The sequence below is a fragment of the Bubalus bubalis genome, chromosome 6 (assembly GCF_019923935.1).
Source record: "Bubalus bubalis isolate 160015118507 breed Murrah chromosome 6, NDDB_SH_1, whole genome shotgun sequence".
In the NCBI taxonomy this organism is placed as follows: Eukaryota; Metazoa; Chordata; class Mammalia; order Artiodactyla; family Bovidae; genus Bubalus; species Bubalus bubalis.
Genome location: NC_059162.1, coordinates 113,284,741 through 113,303,579, shown reverse-complemented (window position 1 = coordinate 113,303,579; position 18,839 = coordinate 113,284,741). Strand labels below are relative to the sequence as shown.

The window sequence follows — 18,839 nt, the reverse complement described above, 5'->3', positions numbered from 1 at the left end:
AAATGGAACGGGAATGGGACGCCACCAGACAGCTCATCTCCAATTCACCCCACCCTCACCTTCCTCGGCCCCCGGTGTCCACATGCCTGTTTTCTACATTTACGTTCTTATTATGCTTAATCACAAATAAGTTTGGGGAGGATATCTGCATCTTATCCTGCCTTCTCAGCCCATCCTGAATCCAAAGCACTGATTTGTCCTCACCCATACATCACGTCTCCTGATTCTATTGATTCTGGGCTGGAGAGCAGACCTTCCTCCCATGGAGCCCCTCTACCTCCCCACCCCCAGCTGGAATCCCACTGGTGATGAGGAATTCCCTACCTCACAAGGTACCACATTATTTCCAGACAGCACTAACTGTTAGACATGGCTTTTATAGCTCAGTTGGTAAAGAATCTGCCTGCAATGCAGGAGACCCTGGTTTGATTCCTGGGTGGGGAAGATCCCCTGAGAAGGGATAGATTACACACTCCAGTATTCTTGGGCTTCCCCTGTGGCTCAACTGGCAAACAATCAATGCGGGAGACCTGGGTTCGATCTCTGGGTTGGGAAGATCCCCTGGAGAAGGGAAAGGCTACCCAGTATTCTGGTCTGGAGAATTCCATGGGCTGTATAGTCCAGGGGGTCACAAAGAGTCAGACACGACTGGGTGACTTTTACTTTCATTTTCACTTGCCTTTATACTTCATCAAACCTTCCTCCCCACAACCTTTCTCCATCATTTGTTTTTTCTCTGTAACCATTCAGGAAGAAGTATGAAACTTGTTGCCAAAGACTTTAGTTGGCAACACATTTCCTAAATTTACTTTGCATTTGCCTCCAAGTCTGCAGGCTTGGTTTGGTCCCCTGAGCCCTCCCACAGGTTCTACAGACATTCATCCATGACATGGCTTCAAAACAGACTCAAAGGTAGTTCTGAGATGCTTCATGACATGCCCCTGATCTTTGGGTGTAGTCTTTGAGTACAAATTCCAGGTCTCAGCTTTCAATTCCCATCCCTGATATAAAGACTTCTCATTCTTTTGGTTAGAAATGACTCACTCTGTCTTCCACAGCAAAACAATGAGAAGAAAGATGGTAACTTATCCAAATTGTCAAAACACTTTTCCTCATTAGGAAAGGCAATTACACACATGCGATAGCTAATGACATCCCCAAAGTGACATTGAACATCTTGAAATAATGCTGTTAAAAGAGTCGACAATGAGGATTCTTTAAACTGTGACATGAGATGGGGGTCCTTGTACATTTACATTCTGAAAGCCAGACTTTAGGGGATCATGGCTGCAGGGGTAACACAGAAGCAAATTATGAACAATACTGAAAGTCATATTCCTGAGTATCTTTCCCCCATTTCTCTTTGCAGGAATCAAACAAAAAAATGATGGTTCTTGGCAAATTAAATTTTTCTTAATTACAGCCAATTATCATATCTAGGTTAGTAAAATTCATGTTTTTACTTTCTGAATCATCAAAATATTTGGGATATACTAGAAAGACAGGAATGATTGGCCCAAAATGAAACATGAATCCCATGATGGTAGTCGTGCATTCTTAGTCACTCAGTCGTGTCTAACTCTTTGCAACCCCATGGACTGCAGCCTGCCAGGCTCTTCTGTCCACGGGGATTCTCCAGACAAGAATACTGGAGTGGGTTGCCATGCCCTCCTCCAGGGGATCTTCCCAACCCAGGGATCAAACCTAGGTCTCCCACATTGCAGGCAGATTCTTTACTGTCCGAGCCACTGGGGAAGTCCAGTCAGTGAGCAGATAAATAGTAGCTGTTTCAAGCAACCAGGTCTCGTGGAGTTGTTAGATAAGATACAAGAGATCTTCTTAGAGACTCAGTGAGACCCTTCTTGGCTTTTCCTCAAAAAAAAAAAAAAGAGAGAGAGAGAATGGAAATCTCACAGGTTCTAGGGCTGAGTCCAATCTGGGTCATCAACTCTGCATCCCTAAGCAGCACACAGAGCCACTGATGACCTCTGTGAGTCCCTGAACTGATGGAGTCCCTGGGATACAGGACTTCTAATTTTACTGTAGGGCTGGTCTGTGGCAACTGAGATAAGTCAGTCACCCCAGGCCCTCAGCACTGGCACGTCTGCCATCATGGGCCCCTTCCTGGATGAAGAAAATATTTAAAAGATTATATGACTGGGTTGGTATAAAGACAAGTATATATCAATAGGGGTCTCCCGGGCAGCTCAGTGGTAAAGAATCCACCTGCCAATGCAGGAGGCATGGGAGACACAGGTTGGATCCCTGGGTCAGGAAGATCCCCTGGAGAAGGAAAAGGCAACTCACTCCAGCATTCTTGCCTGGAAAATTCCATGAAGACAGAGGAACCTGGCAGGCTACAGTCCATGGGGTCACAGAGAGTTGGACATAACTGAACATGCACCCACATATATGAAAGTAAAAGTGAAATTGTGTCCAACTCTTGGCGACCCCATGGACTGTAGCCTACCAGGCTCCTCCGACCATGGGATCTTCTAGGCAAAAGTACTAGAGTGGGTTGCCATTTCCTTCTCCAGGGGAATCTTCCTGATCCAAGGACTGAACCTGGGTCTCCCGCACCTTTGGCAGAACTTTACCGTCTGAGTCACCAGGGAAGTGGTGGCTTCCCACACATGTACCAATAGATTTTCTGTCACCTAAAAATTATTGCTTTTCCTTCTGACTTTTAAAAGAAATGGAAAGATCCGTGTGGACCCCAAAGGGTCTGGGCCCCGTCAATGTGCAGATGTCTGCCCTGCAGCTGCGCCCCACTCCCACCCCGAGATGGAGCCCCCACTTAAGCCTGAGGCTAGAGGACAAGCTACAGGAGCTGGTGGTGCTCTTTCCCACTCTTTCTTCACGTCCAAACATCCGGAGGAATGAAACTAGGCCTCTCTCTCCTTTGGGCTGAATCTGATAGAAACACATTGTGGGTGAGGAACACTTGCCCAGCTTAGTGGCTCGAAGAAGGGGCGTTAGGAAACCCTAGGGTCTCGGGGGAGAGAGCTGAATGTGGGTTCTCTGCAGCCAAAAAGATGGTGGAACCCGGTGTGACCGAGGGTCAAGGGTCAGAGTCCAGCTCCCACAGCCGGGGCGAGCAGAGGGGCTGGTGGGGAACTGCCTGCCTCGAGTCTAATAGGGCTGAGGAGGTGGGCAAGCATGCAAGAGAGACAGAGCAAACCCTACGGCCGTGTGGACTCTTGCCTTCCAGAAGGCAGTGTGGGAGAGTGTGCAGAAGACACCCCTGGAGACCAGAGGCTTGGGTCAGGGAGCAGCCCCCAGAGAAAGCATTGCCAGACCCCAGGAGCGGTGGTTGGTGTGAAGGGGTCGGGCAGGGTTCAGCTGAAGGACCCACCATGCGCCACATGATCGTGGGTCAGCTGGAAACACGCACAGGCCAGGGGGCACAGAGCCAGCCCAGGGCAGCACCATTGTTTCCACAGAGGGTTTCTGCTCTTTCCTCTCCCTTCTCCCATGCTCCAACCCACAGAAGGTCAGTTAGGGCAGCTGATGAGTGAGTGGGCAGGAGGCAGGGAGAGAGGAAAGCCAGTGGCCCACCCTTCCTGACGAGTCCACCAGCTGAGAAGGGTGCTAAGGGGAGGCCTCCCCTCTGGAAGATGGAGAACGGGCTGGTTAATCTATTGGACAGCGGGTCTCAATTCCTAAACTGAGATTCTTTAACCAAGTAAGGTCATCGGAAGATTTTCTCTAAGAGCAACCAGAAAAGTCATGAATGAAGAGGAAAAGTTAAAATTTGACATAACCTCCTTCTCGTTCTGCCTCTGTAACTCAGTTTGCCCCTTGCAAAGACTAGATCACATAGGTCACGTAATCTCAGAAAGTGGGGACTTGCAATACTAGGAACTTGAGTTTATCTCACTCACTCTTGTTCCTGCTCTTTGCAATCGCCCAGCCCCTGCAGGCCTGCTTAATCATGCCTGTCCAGGCCAGGCATCCCCTTCCCCATCTTGACTGCTCTTCCTGCATGCATGAAACCCCTTAGTTTAAACCAGCCTATTAACAGCTAGTGTTGCCCACCACAGTCTGTGTCTATAACTCTGTAATCCCTTTGTTCGGGGCTCAGAGCTTGGAGTGTTAACTCCTCTGGGCCCATCAGCGTAATAAACCTGAATTCTCCAACTCTCCGAGTGTGGTGCTTGATTTCTCGAGTACTGGCTTCTGCAACAATGAGCCTTGCCAGAATCAGACCTAAGGTTTCTCAGAGAATAAATGTCACGGAAGCAACAGAGAGCAAGAACCAAGTCACATTTTGACACTATCCCACCCATTGTGTTTGTTCAACATCCTACTTACACCATTATGATGTCCGTCCAAAAGCGAGCCCCTTGGAACAAGGCTGTCCCAGCAGATCTAGATGTCTTTCTTAATCTACTCTTCCTCCTGAGTTAAGTCACTAGGGGACACGATGCCTGACCTTCACAGACGAACACTTGGGTTTTTTTTTTTTTCGGTTGTGTGGCACGTGGGATCTCACTCAGTTCTCCGACTAAGGATCAAACTCAGGCCCCCCGCCCCTGCCTTGGGAGCTCAGTCTCAACCACTGGGCCATCAGAGAAGTCTCAGGACACACCACTGTGAGTGCTGAAATAACTGTGACTAACCCCACTGTTGAGATGTGGACCAGACACCCTCCCAGAAATGAACCCTTGCCTCTGGGCCCCAGCACAAGGGTTGAGCCACTCACAGCAGGCGGAGGGCTCCATGTTCTTCTCTTTGCAGCAGCACCGGAAGCACTTCTTGACCACCTTGTAGAAGTAGGCGAAGACCACAAAGGGGAAGGGGATGTTGAGGCGGCTGCAGTATTCCTGCACCAGGAAGTACCTCTGGAACTTCCAGACCTGGTCGTTGTTTTCCTGGACGGTGCCCACGGTGTAGCTGGCGGGAGGGGAGAGAAAGTCGAGACTCAGCCTTCCACAGGCCTGGCTGTTCCAGTGCCGAATACGGCAACATTGGTATCAAGCTCTCACTGACACAGGAGAGAAAAATCCATGCTGGTATCAGAGCCTGAACAACCCAGGCACTCTTTCGTTCATGCTGGGTCAAAATTAGATCTGGCTTTTGTCTTGTTGTTGTTGCTAATCACAAAAGATTGTCCAATGAACTTTAAAATGACTCCTATTTCAAGACCTCTCAAGGGTCCTCTTTGTCCGTTAGTCCGGTATCATGTTTCATATTGAGAGGCCCAAGGGGATGACTCTCATAGGAATAACTTGCCTATGTCATTGTGGGAGTTTAATTATAAACGATCTGGGAGAGCCGTTTGTTAATATTTATCAAGGGCCTTAAAAATATTTATCCCTTTGACCCATTGATTTTATTTCTGGAAATCTAACCTAAGAATAAGGAGACACTGAGAAAAGAGAATATAGAAACGGTTATACATTCATGGGTGTCTGGTGCCCCCACCATCCACCCAGCAGCATGGAACAACCAAAATGTTCAACACTAAGAAAATTTACCACAAATTATGGCTAATCCATATGATTACATTATGCAGTCATTAAAAATTACGGTTAAAACTAACTTTTATACTTTGGGGAAATGCTTATATGTGAGTGAAAATAATAAGGCTTGGATTTTTACTTACAATCCCATCCCACTGTGTAAATCACAGTTCATAGGGAGAAAGAGATCCCAATAAGGAAAATTAGGATGTCTATTTATTGGGAAAATGTCTGATTATACTACTGACTTATCGGTTGCAAATTAAACCAAGATTGCAAGGTAGCCAACACTTGTATCTACCAGACCCTGTTGTCAGCAGTCTATTTATATTAGTTGATTTAATCTGCAAACAACTCTGTAGCATATAAGTGCTATGACTAACAGATCAGGAAACAGAGGCAAAAGCAGGGTAAGTAAATTGTCTGAGTCGCCCAACTGGGAAGTGAGGAAGCCAAAATTTGGACCTTGCGACCCACTCCAGAGCCTGTTTGCCCTGTCACTGCCTGATGCCATCGCTTGACATGGTGCATGAGTGTTCTGAGTTATGCTTGTTTCAAAAGGACCTGCTTGGTGGTGGTGGTTGTTTAGTCACCAAGTCGTGTCCGACTCTTTGTGACCCCATGGACTGCAGCACAGCAGACTTCCCTGTCCCTCACCATCTCCCAGAGTTTGCCCAAGTTCATGTCCATTGAATCGCTGATCTGCTTGGACTACTTAGTAAAAGATTACTGTGAAGCATTCTACCATTCACTGAAGTTCAATCATCCAAGACAGTTTTACTGCTAACACCAAACCACCCCATTAAGAGCCAAAGAAGTAGCAGTGAATGCTTAGAAATCACCTCCAAGCAAACCCTGATTGCAGATAGATGAAATTCTCCAAACTCTGGGTAAAAACTTCAGAGGCCAACCTTCTCAGGCAGACCAAATGGGATACATTTGTTGTGAGACCTCACTCTTGCTCTCTGCCACACTACCACCTAAGACTTAAATATCTTCAGGCAAGTGATGGTCATACACACAAGCAAAGCCCTAACCTACACGGAGCATGGTTGTGGCTTTGCCTGTAAGTTCAGCTCCTCTTATCTTGGCATTGACTGATGAATCAGACTCCTCCAGGCCCTGGGGTCTGTGCGGGGCAGGCTTTTGCAGGGAATGCCTCTTCAATAGGGGGTGGTTTTTAAAGTGGAGGGAATTCACATTTACTGAGTATCTACTATCCGTAACCTCCCAGACTAGGCATGTAAAACGGTTTCTTGATTGATTATGTGTCATCTCTACGTGATAGATTCTCTAGGTGAAAAGCAGACAGGACTGTGATGCGTGAGCGTGCAGCAAACTGAACCCGGCAGGGAAGCTGCCGCTTCTTCCAAATGTAGGTCAGGTTGCTCGGAGACGAACACCCAGCATCATTATCTGTCCTGGCCAGTCCCTGCTGATTCTGCGTCTGCAAAGGACACCGCCAGCTTCTGTCGCTGCAATGAGAGAGGACGGCAGGCACGCCCGGGTTAACGAAGTCCAGGCGGGCAGCCTGCCAGGAATCACGTTTTACTCTATTCTTTATGCCAGAACCAGTATCACCATTCAAATGGTAATGCCCTGGGAGCAGCATCTTAAATTCCTACCTATGCACCCAAAAATGGTGTCTGCCAATTGCTATTGCAATGCCCAAATTAAAAAAAAAAAAATTGCATCCGTTGTCATGCATCAAATGTTGTCTTCTTAAGTTTTATCCAAAAGGAATTATTCATTCCTATCGAAGGGAGGAACACTCAGGATGCCTAGAGCTGGAGAACGTGAACCCTCCCTCTCTTCCTGGTAAGCTTTGAGTGGAACTATGGCCGAGAAGGGTCCTTCCTAGTGGGAAGAGATTGGCATCTTAGCTTCACCAGTCACTCAGGCAACGGAAAACATCTTAAGCCTCCCAGATCATCTAGAAAAGGAATTGGCAATGTGACCCAGGGGCCAAAACTGCTCTGTAAGGGGCCATGAGCAGAGAGGAGGGGATGGTGCGGGGTCATGAGGCATGGCTTCTTTCCGCATTTCTGGTCGAAGCCAGACCCTGGCCGGCACATACAGAAAAGGCTGCCAAGCCCTGGTCTAAAATGCACTTAGACCAGTGCCCACAACAGACGCTGGTGTTCGTAGCACTCTTCACCTTGAAGAACTCTGCCTCCCGTCTCTGCCCCACGTGCTCCTCAGGACAACCCAGTAGGCTCCATGGAGCCCCAGCTGGAACCACTGCTTCCTCTGCACTTCAGGGTCCAGGTGGATCCAGTGAGCGGCGTTCTTCTCCTGGGCAAGCAGTAAAAGCCCTGATCCACATCCCAGAGGTTGTGGACAAGCTGGCTGATTACTGAACATGAATACCCAAAGGCCGCTTTGCAGAAGTCACACATTTCCAGGGCTGACCATGCTGAAGTCCACCTTTACTCAGGCCCACCTTCTCCCAGAGAGCAGTAGAAAAGGACACATGTGACCCGGGGCCAAATCCCACCCTAGACCTTCCAGATTGCTCTTCTTCTCTCGAGTCAGCCCCAGCCTCCGCCAAAAAGACATAAGGACTCCCCAGGGGAGGCTAATAACTGGGCACTGCTTCAAAGCACTTTGCTCGAATGATTTTGATGTTCTTTAGACATGGTTTTCCATTTCCGTAGAGGAGGGGGCTGAGTTCTGCTGTCGATGCATCTCAACCCCCTCAGCAAACCCAACTGTCCAGAGCAGCTCAGGGCCCCTCCCTCAGGTTCAGGCTCTCATCCACCCAACTCTGATGGTCCTCACTCTCCCTGCCAAGCACTGGCCATCTAGTGTCTTCCTTGGGAGAAATTCTGCAAGGTCTCCACCTTTAAAAAAAAAACATTTAGCTGAATCATGCTAAATGTGGGATCTTAGTTCCCCAGCCAGGGATGGAACCCACGCCCCCTGTATTGGAAGCACAGAATCTTAACAACTGGACCACCAAGGAAATCTGAGCATGGTCCCCTTTTACTAAACATCTCTCGTGATATCTTGTGCCCTCAGCTACCCAGCCGGCAGGATCTCTGTCCCCTAGGAGCAGCTGAGGACGAGAGGATGAAGAGACAGGACAGACGAACTCTCAGACATCCCTTGACAGTGAAAATGTTACTGAGAGATAAATGTCTAGGATTCAGATAGCCTTGTAATACACATGGCTGAAATTCAGCATTACGTTAAAAGAGTAATGTGCCTGACCAAAGAACAAAAGGATGACTAAATATTAAGGTCACTTATGTAATTCATCATTTTTGTAATACATCATAGATCAAAAGAAAATATACCATTTCAATTATTGCTAGAAAGTTTTCTGGCAACATGCAACATCCATTTCTGATTAGGAGGGGGAAGAAAGAAGTAGAAGAAAGAAGGAGCTTAATAAATATGTAATAGGAGGAAACTTCCATGACATGATAAAAAGAAAAGAGAGAGAAAAAAAAGAATTCAGTAAGGAGACATGGAATTATTTTTTTCTCTCTCTCTTTTCTTTTCATCACATCATGGAAGTTTCCTCCTGTTTCTTATTTATTAAACTCATTGGAAAAGACCCTGATGCTGGGAAAGATTGAGGGCAGGAGGAGAAGAGGGCGACAGAGGATGAGATGGTTGGATGGCATCACCAACTCAGTGGACATGAGTTTGGCAAACTCCAGGAGATACTGCAGGACAGGGAAGCCTGGCATGCTGCAGTCCATGGGGTCGCAAAGAGCCAGACATGACTTAGCAGCTGAACAACAATAACAAAAGAGACTTATTCCAAAATAAGTTATATTTCATAACCTCCCTACACATCAAAAAACAGTTATCGAAAAAACATAATAGAAAAACTATATCACTCACAACCACAAATGGCTAGGAAAAAATGTACAGAACATTGACCATATCCATGTGGAAAAAAGTCCATAAACCTGAGGAACTATATGTATTTAATTAAGTGGAGAAAAACCCTTTTTTTTTTTCTGGCACTTCTTTTAGATTTTCAGCTTCCCCTAAATGAATCTACAAAGTTAACATCAGCACAATAAAATTCATTAACAAAATTTTTGGAATAGGAAAGAAAAACGGATTTCAGAAGATAAGCCTTAGGCCCTCCATCTGATTAAACATACAAGAAAAGCCAGGAAAAGTCTGAGTAAGACTAATGAAGGGCCTTCATACAACAGATGTTAAAATGATTTTTAAAAATCAGTAATTAAAGCCGTTTGGTAGTAAAAACAAAAAAAGAAAGACCAATCCACAGAGCAGAATGGAAAGTCTGCAAAAAATTCACAAAGAAAAAGTAGACACTAAAATGATGTCAGAATCTAGAAAAACTTGCAATACAAAAAACTTGCCAGCTAGACTGCAAGCAGATCAACCTCTCTTCCAAGCTTTTCACAGATTTCAGGCATTTTCCATCTGCCCTTCTTTGCCTGACACACTAGCCATATCCAAGGACCCTGGATCACCCTGACGTTTTGCACCCATGCAGTGCCCCAGCGGGTGTGTTAAAATGTTTCCGCACATCCAGGCTCCCCTCTGACTCTGCAGCACCAAAAATGCATCAAAGCGAACAGTAAGAGACAGTCAGCGATTTCATGGCACTGGTTTTTGTGATGCTAAACGTTGAGTTTGTTTTTGTCAAAGTAACACAACTAAGATTATGCTGCTTGCCTGTGTAGAGACCCATGAAAATCTCCCTTCACCTGCAGGAAAAACTCCAAATTTTTTGCCATGGCAGAAAAGACTCCATAACCTACCGCTTCAACTTCCTCCCCTCTGTAGTCGCTGGTCCTCCCCAGACCGATTTATCTCCTCTACCTCTCCCTCTCCAACCCAACCTCAAAGGGCAAAGGTCTCATCCACTCACTGCTGCCCACCCAGGATCTGTTGCAAGTTATGACCCCCACTCAGCACCATGAGCCTTTGTCAAGAGCCTTTTCGTGCTGTTTATATTGTTTGTATCACATCACACCATCTTATATCACTATGCCTCGTGCCCATCACCTTCAAAGAGCAGAGATTTCTTTCTCTTTTTTTTTTTTGAATATAATTGCTTTCCAGTGCTGTGATAGCTTCTGCTGAACAACATGACTCAGCCATAGGTAAGCATACATCCCCTCCCTCTTCAGCTTCCCTCCCTACTCGGTCCCCATCTCCCTGCTCCCTTAGGTCATCAGAGCACAGCAAACTGAGCTCTTTGTGTTAGACAGCAGCTTCCCACCTGCTAGCTGTTACACACATGGCAGGGCATACATGTCAGCGCCACTCTATCAATTTGTCCCAGCCTCCCCTTCCACCGCACATCCCCATCTCCACATGTCCATTCTCTACGTCTCAAATAGCAGAGATTTTAACCTCTCTCTGCCTCCAACTCCTCATTTATAAATGGTTCTAAAGCCACGCCTACACAAAAATGATGAATAATTTACATAAGGCCACACATGTGAAGCACTTGGATGTGCCTACCCCAATAAAGTGTCAATAAATATTAGCTATTATTATCGTTACCATTATCTGCTCCCTTTTCATCCTGATTCAATAGCCTGCCTGGGACTAATGAAGTCACCCCAATGCTTAAGTCTGTACCACACGATATTTTTTTTTCCTATTCTGCTCCATATTTGTAACAAACATACATTAGTCCTAAAACTAAAAAATCATTCTTAGAAATCACCCAGACAGGGCATGTCTGGTGGGTCCGTTTCAGCAGAAAAGCCTCTGGTGGACTGATCTTCAGGACCCAGCACGTGCAGGCGCCTCAGCTGTGTGTTAGCGTGACCCCGAGTCATCTACTGACAATTAAGTTCACTCCGTGCTCTGATAAGCCCCACACGGCCTGTGATCAATAATTTTAATGTGGAATAATCACAGATGTTCACATCCACTTCCTTTCCCCGCTGAATACCATCTAGAGAACACTCCAATATCGCTTTAAAATCCCAAGTGTTCATTTACTTTGAGTTCAAAAGGCTGCCATTGTGTATAGTTAAGCTGTTACATGAATATTTTGATGTGAAGCCAGATGGGGGTCATAGCCCAGAGCTGTGGGCTCAAAAAGTGAAAGTGAAAGTCGCTCAGTCATGTCTGACTCTTTGCGACCCCATGGACTATGCAATCCATGGAATTCTCCAGGCCAGAATACTGGAGTGGGTAGCATGTCCTTTCTCCAGGGGATCTTCCCAATCCAGGAATCAAAATAGGGTCTCCTGCATTGCAGGCAGATTCTTTACCAGCTGAGCTATCAAGGAAGCCCAGAACAACCATTACAACCATCTTCCAAGACAGTGTTCTGATCCGTTAGCCTAAGGTTAGCAAGGGGACTGTTCTCAAGTGCCCAGACAGGGATTAACAAAGAAAAGGCCTCTGCTTGAGCCCAAGAGGAATCCAGGAAGCCCCCCTGGGAAGGGAACTCCTCCAGCTTTTACACTTAAGCACTGAATGAGGCAACAGTGGGCTGCAGCCCAGCCCAACGGTTCAGGTCTCGTGGGGAAAACACTCAGGTTCAAGTCTCGAATGGACACAGCAAACTGGACGGCAGTGTGGCCAGCACAGCGGATGCTGAGCTGCCCATCTTCCACTTCCTTGACCCAAAAAAACAGGCCAGACTCCTGTCCCTCTCAGCTCCAAATTCTATCATTTTATGATTGTCAAGGACATAATGAATTACAAACTGATACAATCCTGAAGAATGGCTTTGGAACACCTAGAGGAAGAAATGGCAACCCACTCTGGTATTCTTGCCTGGAGAATCCCATGGCCAGAGGAGCCTGGTCACAGAGACGTCCGCCATAGGCTATAGTCCACGGGGTCATAAAGAGTTGGACACAACTGAGCGCCCGCACACACACACACACACACACAGCCCACAGACTCAGGCAAGCTCTAAGCACTATTCCACTTTGCCTCTTGAGATCTACTGAATTCACGTCACTCAGAGTCCACAGCACTGGGAGCTGTCAGCCTTTTTGTTGAATGGTTGTAGATGTTATATCAGTGGTTGGTTTTTACAGGGGCAGCCCAGTGTTCAACATAAAGGTTGATAGGAGAGGCTATCACTGTCAAATAGAATCCCAGTCATCTCATTTCCTCCCCACTCTTGCTTCAAGTCTGGGACTTGGTCTTCCCTTCTCTGCCCTCACATGGATACATAATCACTCCTCTTGCCATCTCTCTCTGCAAGCTCAGACTTGGGGACGTTCGGCAGCCTGACATGGTCCAGCTTCCCTTACGCAATACAGGTATCTGGATCCCTAAGTCCTTTTCAGGACCCCGTTAGAACCAGTGATGGTTGAGGGAGGGGAGTGGTTGCACATTCCCTCTTTAAGGCCAAGCGGGACCAATGGCCACGTGACCTCCATGGCCCACACACCTGACACAGAACAGATGTTATCTATGTGATGAACCTGTCTCTAGTTTGACATTCACCATTAACACTTCCCTAGTGGCTTCCCTAGTGGCTCAGTCGGTAAAGCATTTGCTTGCAATGCGGGAGACTTGGGTTTGATCCCTGGGTCGGGAAGATCCCCTGGAGAAGGACATGGCGACCCACTCCAGTACCCTTGCCTGGAAAATCCCATGGACAGAGGAGCCTGGTGGGCTACAGTCCATGGGGTCGCAGAGTCGGACACGACTGAGCGACTTCACTATTAACGCTTGCTTGACTAACAGAAGAGGAAGCTAAGCTCCTCAGTGGTGACCAAATAATGAACTAAAAGCAGAACGAATTCTGTTCTTTTCATCTGTGGAACAAACCCAGGAAGGGCCAGCGCTGAGACAGACACAGTCTCTGCCCTCCAGAGCTACAGTCTGGAAGGAGAGGAGGCTGTGGCTGTGAAGGGGGCACATGGGGTCGCTATGCACAGAAGGGAGGGCGCATGGACCACTCAGGCCAAGAATGCTGCTGGGCTCCTTAGAGGACAAGGAGGAAGGGGGAGGGAGCCGTCAAGATGGAACAGGTGATGCGACAGAGTGGTGACATCTGCAGAAGTGTCAGGCAGGACAGATCACCTCGCTCAGGGATGAACAGGTGGGATGCCTGCGGACAGAATCCTGAAGGTGTTTTCAAAGTTCAGGTCACAGACGGCCTTGGAGGAGGTTGAAATTTACCCCGAACACTGTGGGGAAATACTAAAATATTTCCAGAATTTCAAGCAAAGCAGTGACATTTTGGAAGCACCTGGACTAGAGGCAGATGTCTCTGTGCACCTGAAGGCCAGATGACCACTCGCTGCCCAGTGCCATGGACGCATGATGTCCCCAGAGGCACATATCCCCCACCCAGCCTCACTCAAGGGCGGGCCACTGACCAACAGAGAAAGATGACCCTCGATTACAATCCTGGTGCCCCTCACGGCTCTGTGTGACAACTGACTGATTTTTTTTGTAATTATAGAAGTAATATGTGATCATTGTGATGAGGGAAATATATACTTGATTTTTTAAAATGTCTTGCTTTTTTATTGTTAGAAAATAAGATTATACCCTAAAATAAGCCTGCACTTTGCTTTTTATATTTAACAAAATATCCTTCCAAGTCAATAAACAGAGACCCTGCCTTTTCTTTTTAAGGGCTGCATAATATTCCATGGTGTGGCTAGAACATGTTTTGTCCTCTCATCACCTTATTGACAGGCATCAAATGATGATCTAATAAATGCTCTCACATATGTACCTTTTGTAAAGATTCCCAGACGTGAAGGAGTTAGGCCAAAGGTTTGTATATTTTTAATAGCTATTTTCAGATCACTCTCCCAAAAGTTGGAGACAATTCAGACTCCCAGAACCACCCCCAAGCCTTCTTGTGATGTCTGTTCATCTGACGGATCCTAAAGCAGCACGTCGTTCTTGGTTTCATCTGACCTTTCCCACAACAAGGGTGAGCCCCTTTCCATATGATTAGGGACCATTTAAATTTCTCTGAATTGCATTCCCCTTACCCATTGCCAACAAAGGTCCATCTAGTCAAGGCTATTGTTTTTCCTATGGTCATGTATGGATGTGAGAGTTGGACTGTGAAGAAGGCTGAGTGCCGAAGAATTGATGCTTTTGAGCTGTGGTGTTGGAGAAGACTCTTGAGAGTCCCTCGGACTGCAAGGAGATCCAACCAGTCCATTCTGAAGGAGATCAGTCCTGGGATTTCTTTGGAAGGAATGATGCTAAAGCTGAAACTCCAGTACTTTGGCCACCTCATGCGAAGAGTTGACTCATTGGAAAAGACTCTGATGCTGGGAGGGATTGGGGGCAGGAGGAGAAGGGGACGACAGAGGATGAGATGGCTGGATGGCATCACTGACTCGATGGACATGAGTCTGAGTGAACTCCGGGAGTTGGTGATGGACAGGGAGGCCTGGCGTGCTGCGATTCATGGGGTCGCAAAGAGTTGGACACGACTGAGCGACTGAACTGAACTGAAATGCCCATTTTCTACTGGCTCATCTTTCTTTTACCAGTGTGCAGGAGCCCATTCTATCTTAAGAACTAGAAGCCTCTGCTCACATTTAGGCGAAGCTTGCCCCCAGGCTATCATTTATCACGTGACTCTATCTGTGGTCCCCTGTACCTAAAACATTTGTTTAATGAAATCAAACGTATTTCTTGTCTGTCATAGTTTCCTAGTTTGGGGGTTCAACTATAGTTTTCATTCACTCCAAGGTTTAACAAATAATTTTTTAATTTATATTTTGTTTCTAAACTATGTGTCTCTCTGTGTGCCAGGATTCATGTACTCAATATAGCCAGCTACTTCACAGCAACAGCATAGAAAACCAAGGTACCTCCACTGTAACCGACACATGAGGCTCTCTGAAACCCTCTTAAGAAAGAATAAGGGGTGAGACAAACATGAATTTCTAAATGTAGTAAAGAGAATGGCCAAAGGCAATAAAAATGTTTCAGAGTCCCATCGAGTTCTCAAGCCAACCTCATTAGACACAAGCCCCAAAGAGAATCACTCTCCTGACCCTGTGCTCTGGACTTGTACTTAAACTCAACATTTTAAAGCAGTGATTACCTAACAGCTGAGTCCCTTAAGCCCTGGAAACCATCCATCTGAGTCCATAGAAAGTGAGGACCTTGAGCTGAGCTGGGATGCAGTCACCGGCAGGCCAGCATCGCGATGCTCAGGGGAGGTAGCTAAGAGGATATCTAACAGTCTGAGCATGCCGGAGGGGGTCACAGTCATCTGTCTTTGGTGTCAAATAAACTCAGGTTATAGCTTACAGGGACACACTATATTTGTAATATATTCCCTTCAAGGCCCCTTCCTACCCTAGACCACCAGTGCCCTAGAGACCTCTATCATGTGCTCCTCAAGGGAGACCTTTGCTGCCTCCCTCCTACTGCCTCCAGCCCAGCCCAGCACGGGGCCTGGAATCGCGTGGACACCCAGCCAGTGCATCACCGAGCACGTCCAGTGCGTCTCCGAGCACGTCCAGTGCATCTCCGAGCACATACCCGAACATGGCGACCAGCAGGTTGACCAGCAGGATGTTGGTGGACAGCATGTAGATGCACACCAGGGGGATGGTGATCCACTCGGGGAAGCGGGGCAGGTTGTGCTCATCCAGCTCCACGCACAGGGGCTTGGACTCGTTCCCAGTGAAGGTGCAGTGGGAGAAGTCGTACGTGGTACCTGAGGATGCAGCAACCAACAGGCAAGGTGAGGACACTTGGAAGGGCGGCACTAAGGCACCCCAGCGGGCCACGAGGTGAAGATCTTGCATTGTGCTGGGCACTTTTCCAAGACACTCTACCCAACCAGGCATAAGCCTCAGAATCACACTTCATTCACTGACTAATATTTCACTGAAATAACGCCATTTGTAGCAACATGGATGGACCTAGAGATTATCACAGTAAGTGAAATAAGTCAGAAAGAGAAAGACAAATATCATATGATATCACTTATAGTGAAAGTCACTCAGTCGTGTCTGAGTCTTTGCGACCCACGGACTATACAGTCCATGGAACTCTCCAGGCCAGAATACTGGAGTGGGTAGCCGTTCCCTTCTCAAGGGGATCTTCCCAACCCAGGGATCGAACCCAAGTCTCCCACATTGCAGGCAGACTCTTTACCAGCTGAGCCACAAGGGAAACCCTATCACTTATATATGGAATCTAAAAAATGGTAAAAAATGAACTTATCTACAAAACAGAGATAGTCACAGGTGTAGAAAACGAACATGGCTACCAGGGAAGAAATGGTGTGGGGAGGGGGTGTGTGGTAAATTGAGAGGCTGATACGCATCTGTGTGACCAGGGGCAACAGCCTAGAATGGGGGCCATGGAGAAAGTCTGGATCTGGAAGAGAGGATGAAGAGTTTTTCCTGGGAATCTTAGAGAAGGCAGTGGATGTAAGCTTCTGGCCCTCCAGGAGTCCCTCTGGACTCGAGACCTTCCGCTGAGCGTGAGAGTTTGGCCCTGATGGTTGGTGAGACGCCTGTCAGAGAAGATGGTGCCGCACCCATGTTACCTGCAGCAGAACTTAGAGGCTGAGATGCCAACTGCATCCTAGGTCACACAGCACACGAGTGACAGAACCAGGATTTGAACACTACCTGTCACTGACTCTTTAGGTCACCATGAACCGCCTCCCGTGGGACTAAGGCCACCAACATGTAGGACTGTTGGGAGGAAAACACACCCACTTATGTAAAATGGCAAGTGCAGAGTGCAGATTGGGGAATAATAATAACAAGGCGCCTTTCCATCGGCGCATGGAAAAGAGCTGTCTCTAAGGTCTTGGAAGAGACTGCAGCAGAAGACACCAGAAAGACCACATGAGGCCATGGGGATAATGGAGAAAACACCAAGGAGCTAGGAAATACAAGCCTAGGCCTGGGCGAACATCGGGGGTTTTCTTGTGGCAGGACAGAACGCGATGAGCCCAAGCTACTGCCAGCGTCACAAAGATGTTCTACAGTTTATCCAAAACACACCCAGCTTGCACACGCGCCATGCTTTCCTCATGCCAACTGGCTGTGATCAAATTAATGCCATCTCTGCTACCATTAACCTGCCTCCAGACAGTTGGCAGTGAACTCATACCAGAAGCTTAAATCCCAGGTTCCAGGGCAAAATTTTTCACTATTGCACTTTTTGAAATAAATGGGCACCCTGTCACTCTGGACAGACCCACAACACTCTTTTCTACACCAGTGAGGATTCTGGCTGGCATCGGCCATGCTGCTGTCAGAAGTTTGAGAAACACTCTTTTTAAGAAGGTTTAAAAATTGCAGGCTGAGATGCTGGGGACAAGCTTGCCAGGGTACATAAGATCTTGCTCAGGAGAAGGAAAAGGCTTTGAGGGTTAGTGTCCACTGCCTGATGTTGGCCGGACTCCAGCAGCCTGTTCCTAGGACAGGTCTCAGGATCAAACCAGGAAGCCCTGGAGGCTCCCTGGGAGCTGGTTCTGGAAGCATCTTCTGCCTCCCAGCTGTCCCCACCCGGACCATGTCAGGCTCACCGTCCACATCGCTGGGCACTTGGCCAAACATGGCCAGGTAGGGCTCATAGATGACTGAGCGGAAGATCCACCTCCAGCGATGCTCGTTCTGTCTAAGGATCCCCTGCCTGGCCACACCGAAGGCCACCATCCACACAGCAAAGAGGAACAGGAAGAAGAACACGTCGATCAGCTGTCGAGGGAGGAGGACAGGAGAGCAGCGTCAGGACTGCACCAGGGCGGCTCGACTGCTCCGCTGACCATGGAGAAGGGCAGAGGGGCCCCAGGGACCTGAGGCAGCCAGCATCATCCACCCACCAATTTTTAAACATGCTCATCATCACCCCGGGGTCTCGGGGCATGCGCCGATGGATGCATCTTTGCTTGCAGGTTCCCAGGCCATCTCAGAGCAGAGACTTTCTGAATGAGACCCACCTGGGAGCAGAAGAGGGCCCCAACTCTGCAGTGCCCCCCTCCCCTCCAGCCAACCCCTGAGCTATTGCTTTTTTTTTTTTTTAAGGAAAATACAAGCTCTCCTTTTTAAACAACAATGCACCATTTTATTGTTTTTAATGTTCTGCACACACAGCATGACTTCATGGTGACTCGATGCCCCAGATATGCTTTGAATTAAAACCACAAACTCAGAGGAGCTCAGCCCTGGAAAGGAACCTCGAGATGAGCTCATTCAAATGCCCATCTGATTTAAAGACAAAAACACAGAGGTTTGGGTCACGTGGAAAACAAGCTGGGAGAAGCAACGTGGTCAGTGTATAATTATCTTTCTGTTCTCTGGCCCCATGAGATGGGTCTGGTGGTGCTTCCCTGAGGTCTGTATTACGTGGTTATAAGATTAAAGTTCCAGACCTCGCTGTGCTCCTAGCTCACTGCATGTCTCCAGACAAACATGTGAACCTCCTGAACCCAATTGTCCA

At 47.6% G+C, this 18,839-nt stretch overlaps 1 protein-coding gene across 2 annotated transcripts in view; it reads right to left on the bottom strand.

Annotated features, from left to right (window-relative positions):
* Nucleotides 1-18,839, bottom strand: part of TRPM8 (transient receptor potential cation channel subfamily M member 8) — a 91,737-nt gene that overhangs the window by 17,276 nt on the left and 55,622 nt on the right. For both annotated transcript variants that reach the window (XM_006053728.4, XM_044945324.2), the window contains 3 exons: nucleotides 17,926-18,097; nucleotides 15,915-16,092; nucleotides 4,706-4,896 (listed from right to left, as the gene is read on the bottom strand). In XM_006053728.4, coding sequence (XP_006053790.4) covers nucleotides 4,706-4,896; nucleotides 15,915-16,092; nucleotides 17,926-18,097 — 541 coding nt within the window. The remainder of the gene's footprint in view (nucleotides 1-4,705; nucleotides 4,897-15,914; nucleotides 16,093-17,925; nucleotides 18,098-18,839) is intronic.